This window comes from Rhinolophus sinicus, unplaced genomic scaffold, assembly GCF_036562045.2.
Source record: "Rhinolophus sinicus isolate RSC01 unplaced genomic scaffold, ASM3656204v1 Contig319, whole genome shotgun sequence".
In the NCBI taxonomy this organism is placed as follows: Eukaryota; Metazoa; Chordata; class Mammalia; order Chiroptera; family Rhinolophidae; genus Rhinolophus; species Rhinolophus sinicus.
The window spans coordinates 1-7007 of record NW_027424118.1 but is presented as its reverse complement, the minus strand read 5'-3'; the positions used below and the strand labels follow the sequence as shown (position 1 = coordinate 7007).

The 7007-nt window shown below is 39.0% G+C and overlaps 1 protein-coding gene across 1 annotated transcript; it reads left to right on the top strand.

Annotated features, from left to right (window-relative positions):
* Positions 1–7: 7 nt before the first annotated feature.
* On the top strand, positions 8–6045 carry LOC109439897 (guanylate-binding protein 1; the record flags this gene model as incomplete). Its single annotated transcript, XM_074324414.1, has 6 exons — positions 8–311; positions 1147–1427; positions 2226–2438; positions 3241–3343; positions 3584–3777; positions 4872–6045. Coding segments are annotated over 6 exons (1212 nt in total), but the record flags the coding sequence as incomplete, so codon positions are not given.
* Between the last annotated feature and the right edge of the window lie 962 nt (positions 6046–7007).

Below are 7007 nucleotides of genomic sequence, written 5' to 3'. Positions count from 1 at the left end.
TTTGCCTTTTACAGAAAAAGCTTTCAAGCCCACTATATTAAGCAAATTTCTTTTTTATCTTCCTCCAGGTACCAGTGAGAAAGATAAAAATTTTAATCTGCCCCGACTCTGTATACGGAAGTTCTTCCCAAAGAAGAAATGCTTTATCTTCGATCGGCCCACTCACCGGAAGAAGCTAGGCCAGCTTGAGACACTGCATGATGATGAACTGGACTCCGAATTCGTGCAACAAGTTGCCGCCTTCTGTTCCTACATCTTCAACAATTCCAAAACTAAAACTCTTTCAGGAGGCATCCAAGTCAACGGGCCTCGTGAGTCCTCTTCCCTGTCTTTAATTAAGCTCACTGTTAAGATTAAAGAAAGGTGGGAAACATCCACCTAGTTTCAGCTTTGGAAAATGCAAATCTAGGTGGCACCAACATTTCTAATAGATTTTATTAGTCAGATTTCTTGGGTGAGAAAAGGTAGGAAAGGCCAAAGAAAAAAGCTCTATTGCTTAAAATTGCCCTACTGAACTTGACCTGCACTGTCTAATAAGGTAGTATTGGACAAGCGAGGCTATCTAAATTTAAATGTAGAGTGATTAAAATGAAAGAATATTTAAAATTCTGATGACACAGCTATATTTCAAGGGCTCATACCTACATGTGGCTAGTGGCTACCATACTGCATAGCACATAGAGAACACTTCCATCATCACAGAAAGTTCTCAGACGGTGCTCAGCTAGAATTAAAATAATGGAGGACTCCTTTTTATGTATTCCACAGATATTGACCAAATGCTTACCATGGGCTAGAACTGATGATAGAGACATAAATGACCGAGGTACGGTTCCTCCCTTAATGGTGCTTGGTTGTAAAATACATGCATTCAATAAACACAAGCCTATGGTATCTAGAACAGAGGTTCTCAGCCTATGATATGTACTCATATTACCCAAGGAAATTGCCAAAGAGGAGGGTCCAATTCAGTTGACCTGGGGCAGAGGCTGTGAGTCTGCATTTCTAGCAAGCTTCCAGGTGACGCTGAGCACACCGATGCCGTGAGGCAAATGAGTGGTAATCGACATTATTAGAATTACATAGAATAGAATGTTGCCTCCTCCCACCTACAACAAACATTAGCATTTGTCCTCTGTTTTATAGGACTGGAGACCCTGGTGCTGACCTATGTCAATGCCATCAGCTGTGGAGATCTGCCCGGCATGGAGAATGCCGTCCTGGCCTTGGCCCAGATCGAGAACTCGGCCGCAGTGAAAAAGGCCATTGCTCACTATGACAAGCAGATGGGCTGGATGCTGCAGCTGCCCACTGACACCCTCCAGGAGCTTCTGGACCTGCACAGGGCCAGTGAGAAATGGGCCGTCAAAATCTTCTTCAAGAATTCCTTCAAAGACGTAGACAAGTTATTTCAAAAGGAATTAGCGGTAATTCTTTTTTCTCATGTTCATATGGATTGGGATCTTAGAAAGCAAAGTACTACTAGAAAATTAAATGGGTATTTATTATGAGAGAAGAAATTCTTACTGGAACTTTAGAATGGTGAAAACCACTCTTTGTTACTATCATAATAAGAAGAACCAATTTTATTATGATCACCTCAAAGTTTTGAAACATTTTATTTTTCATGAATAAACTAATAATCGTGTCTATAATTTAATTAAATGCATATAAGTAACAACCAGAGCTTCTAATCATATTACGTGCTTGCTGTTATCAGACTGATTTAATATTTTAGCCAAGAGCAAAGAAATATGTAGTCTTAGTTATCTTGAGCAGGCTTATATTGAGCCACATTTATTCCATATGCAAGCATTGGTCTAATTTGAAAAACAGAAGTTTATTTCTAAAGGTGTGTTTAGAGATCTAGAGACTTTGGTGCTGACCTATGTCAATGCCATCAGCAGTGGGGATCTGTCCTGCATGGAGAATGCAGTCCTGGCCTGGGCCCAGGTTGAGAACTCGGCATCAATGCAAAAGGGCATTGCCCACTCTGACCAGAAGATGGGTAGCATAAATGCCAGCATAAAGCTAGCAATCTCTCCTCTGAAATTCGCCTCCAAGGAGAAAGTCAGGATCAGGAGGAAGGATATTGTCCTGCTGATGTGCCTGTAAGTTTTTCTAGGTGTCATAGACTTTAGTTTTTGAGAAGCCTTTCCAAAAAATTCTGAGGTCCAGCTAACATCTTCTCTCTATTCTTTTTACTTTCTATTTTCACATTAAAGGCTGAGCTAGAAAAAAAGCTAAGTGACTTTTGTAAACAGAATATGAAAGCATCATCAGATCGTTGCTCAGCTCTACTTGAGGATATCTTCACTCCTCTGGAGGAAAGTATAAAGCAAGGGATTTATTCTAAACCAGGAGGGTATCGTCTTTTCATCAAGAAGACACAAGAGCTGAAGAATAAGTACCTTCAGGAACCCAGGAAGGGAGTACAGGTAACCAAGATTCATCTGTTGATTGTGGGAGGCTGTTGACATTCCTCCTTGAAATACCAATGTGACCAAGTGCAATTGGACACAGATATGCACACAGAGGTACAATTACAGGACTGACAGCATTAGCGTTTTCATTTAATAAACATGTACAAGGAGCCTGTTATACAAGATATGTACAGCCTATGTGCTCATCCAAGAGAGTACAATCAATGAACAGTTGAATTATAAAGGGGATTATCAGATTTAATCACTAGGTTGTTATTGTAATCCACTATTACAGCTGGATCTTTATGTTGCAAGGGACAGAAACATAATGATGGTCGCTTAATCAAAAATGGTAATTCATCATTTTAGGCTTCAAACTTGCTATAAGGATAGCTGGATCCAAGACTTGAGAGAATGCCATCACCTGCCTTTCTGTCTGTTTCTCCCCTCAACCCCACACTTCCCTCCCTCCTCTTCTTCCTCCACCTCTTTGCCTCCTTTTCTCCACGATGGCCTCATTCTCCAGCAAGCTCACCCCATATGGGACCATAATACCAACAAGCCCCAAAATTAGAGCCCCAGTCTAAAAGCACAGAGACTATCCATGTAGATCTATATCAATCTCATAAATAATTCTGCTTTGTGAGGTGCCATGCTTGGCCAGTCTGGAGCATGTGCCCACCCCATGACAGGGGATTTTGGCCACCAGACACACTAGGCCCAAGCGGGACACTTCTTACAGGAAAAGATGGTGGGCAAACAGGAATAGTGCTTACAGCCATTTCCTATTACTAATTGCATTTTCTCCGGGTCCTAGGCTGAAGAAATTCTTCAGGCATACTTGAAGTCCAAGGAGTCTATATGTGATGCAATTCTGCAGACAGACCAGACTCTCACAGAAAAGGAAAAGGAGATTGAAAGTGAGAAGCAAGTCAAGAGACTAGATAGCCTCAAAAGCTCTTAAAAGTTTAAATAAGTTGGCTGGGTGAATCTGGGGTCTTAAACTAGAGCAAGATGAGCAAAGATTCTTTTTACCAGCTGAAGTCAGTTCTGAGTAGGGCATATGCAGTTGGCAACAATAATGGCAGGTCAGCATACCAAGAATAAAGAAGCAATGTGGTAACCAACATAACTTTTTCTGTTTCTTTGCTTCTTGACAGTGCAACGTGTGAAGGCTGAATCTGCAGAGGCTGCAGCAAAAATGTTGGAGGAAATGCAAGCAAAGAAAGTGCAAATGATGGAACAGAAAGAAAAGAGTCATCAGGAACATGTGAAACAGTTGACTGAGCAGATGGAGAGGGAGAGGATCCAGTTTATAGCAGAACAAGAGAGGATTCTCGCTCTTAAACTTCAGGTATTTAATTGCATCACCTTGATGTTTCTCTCCATCTGTTTTCTCCACTTTCCCTGATCTCTTAGGTGGCAATAACATGAAACCAAGAAGGAACTTGCTTACCCACTTACCTTTTCAATCTCTGTCTGCCCCTGACTTGGCCCCTGCCTATGTCTGGTTATTCAAATATTTTGTTTGTATTTCTGTCACATCCAGTCTTTTATCAGTATATCTTTCAATCAATGGTAGCTATTATCTGCTAGGTGTTATAAAAAATGTCTTATCTGTATCTCTTGCTTAGTATTATATGAAGCAAGAACTGGCATGTCCCTATTAGTTAAGAGAAGAAACAGAGTTTCAGAAAAGATTAAATAACTTCTACAGCTTGATAAAACATTTGGGCTGTCTTCACCACTTAGAGGAATCCACAGTGGTTGTTCTTTCTGTCTATGACTTTAGCTCTAAGAGAACCTTTATGAGCAGAAAGACTCCCTAACTCTCAGCCTGCTATTTTGCCTGTTTTCTACTCCCAGTTTGTGTTGAGTTGGGGGTTATGTGCAGAAATCCAATATGGACGGTCTGGGGCCCTGATTTCTTTACCTATATTCTTCTACGCCTGTCAATAAACTGCGGAGTCTTAAGTCAAATTCCCTGCTGTAAGATTCAGACACTTCATTCGATTTTGAGAATTTTTTATTCCTGTGTTGTTTTACACACATAAAACAGAGGGAGAGAGACTGTGTGTGTGTGTGTGTGTGTGGCACGCGCGCGTGTGTAAAAGTCTATGATGCGCAGATGAGATTTGAAGACAAACAAATGATTAAGATTGCCCACAAAGGCTGTGTAGAATTCATGGGAGAGGAGATCATGACTTGTAATTTAGATTCATTACTATATCAGGAGGTATAAGCCCAAAATCTTTCTTAGCTAAAGGAGACTCAGGAAAAATAATCACAGAGCTCGGATGCCCAAGAGAAAGCATAATGAAAATTAGTGATAGAGCAAATTTCAAGAAGAAATTAAATACTGAAAAATCTATGTGGAAACTAGATAGAGGTTAAAGATTTACTTACTGCTTGCTGTAATTTATTTACTCTCCATTTGTCCCTTTTTAGGAACAGGCCTGCTTACTAAAAGAAGGATTCATAAATGAGAGCAGACAACTTCAGAATGAGATACAGAATCTCAAGTTGGACCTGGAAAGACAGAAGAATGAATGCACTATAAGCTAAAGAGTTAAAGAATAGAGCTTTCCTGGTCACTTTTTAATCCAAGCCATAACTCAAACAGAATTTGGAAAATAGCTACTACACTTGATAATAATTAGGTTTTGCATTTTTATAACATCAAAAATTTGCAAATACATGCAGTACTGTAATTGAAATTATGTCCATCTTCCTAACAATATTGTCAATGGTGTAACAAGGATGCCTTTCACCTCTGTTACCCACACAGGAGGTATCACGAGTTGGTACCCCTCAGGAGAAGCTTATTCTCCCAGTTGACCACCAGCAGACAAATGGATACTGAGCAAAGCCTTAGGTAAAAGACTTGAGACATAGCTGGGCATCAGTCTGGCCCAGTGTACAACAGGTTCCAATGTCAGGGACAACCATCCTACCTTCTTAGTGAAGACATGTACAGTTTTCTCTTGTATCAAGACCCCACAGTCTGTGATCAATGATGTGACTCCTAGGCCCTGAGAATAGACGATGCTCACTGATGAAGTCCAAGCTAAAGCCAACCACCTTACATAGCAATCTAACACCGCTACAGAATTTCCAAAGGAGGATGGAAGAAAGCATTAGCATGAGTAAAAGTTGGCTCATAAATAAATGGGCTAAAGAAGGAAACTTTCCCTTCTTCCTTGATTCACCCAGATTATAAATTTAACAGGACAATTTAGAACTTTAGCTGTCACTGGATTAAACATAGAAACACAATGACAAATTTTTATTGTGTATTTGTAGCAATATGTAGTTTGCAAAGATAATGTGTTAGACAATGAAGCTAACTTAGTCATCAGATTGTTTGTAATCCTAAAGTTTAGCATATTTTTCCCCAATTCTTAACATTCATACTTAAAAGCCTGCTGATTTTCCCAAAGAGAACGTGGATTGTTTTTAACATTTTTTAAGCAATAAAATAATGCCCTTGGTATTACTTAGTTTGTGTAGAGTTTATCCCAACTCTCAAAACTCCTAGGCAACTGGATGATGTTTCTTAAAGTGATTAAGAATTATTTTCAAACTTGAAATAAAATATACTTCACTAGGCTTTTTATTTCTGTTATGTTTGTTTGTTTTTCAGTTTCTCTCCAAAATATAAGGTTTTAGTCTTCATAGCAATGCTTAGCTAACTTCTATAAAAAAACAAACAACCAAAAAAAAACCCCAGATAGTAACTATTCATGGCTTTGTGGGCCACACAGTCTCTCTCTCAGCTATTCAGTTCTGCCACGTAGTGCAAAAGCAGTCACAGACAATACATAAATAAATGGCCATGGCTGTGTTCCAACAAAACTTTATTTTCAAAGATAGGTGGTATCCACAAGCCATACTTTGCTGACTCTTGCTTTATAAAAACAGTGGTCTAAGTTCTGTGTATCTGCCTTATGTTCCTTAAGTAATATATGGATTAGACTGTATATGTTAGGATATTGAAAATGTTTTGCAGTGTTTCAAAATATTACATGATGAGAGAAAGGAGGGAAGCGGCTAATGCCACTAAATCTGTTTTAATAAACCTGCTTTTTCTAATTGTGTTCCATTAAGTCCATTGAGCCCCCTTCCCGCCGTCAGATGGTGAATGCCTCCTTCCACAGTCGAGCACATGCTGCTAAGCAGTATTTCACAGCTGACCAAGTCAGACACACAGCATATTAGATGGAGTATATATGTAGATAGGCTTTGTATTCTCCTTTCCAATTGCAACAAAGGAGTTAAAAATACACTTTTTGTTTTTTGTTTGTTTTACTTTACTAACAATTGTCACCCCAATAAACTTTAATTAAAAATAATACATTTTCATTAGTTGAAGAAACATCATGGTAGAAAGAATAACCTTCAAAACCAAATACTGATTTCTTTATTAACCATTTAAAAATAAGAACATCGACGCGACAACATGGAAGGTATTATGCTAAGTGAAATAGGTCAGATAGAGAAAAAACAAACAAACATGAACAATACAAACAAATAAATGAAACAAAACAGATTCATAGGTACAGGGAACAAATTTATGGTTGCCAG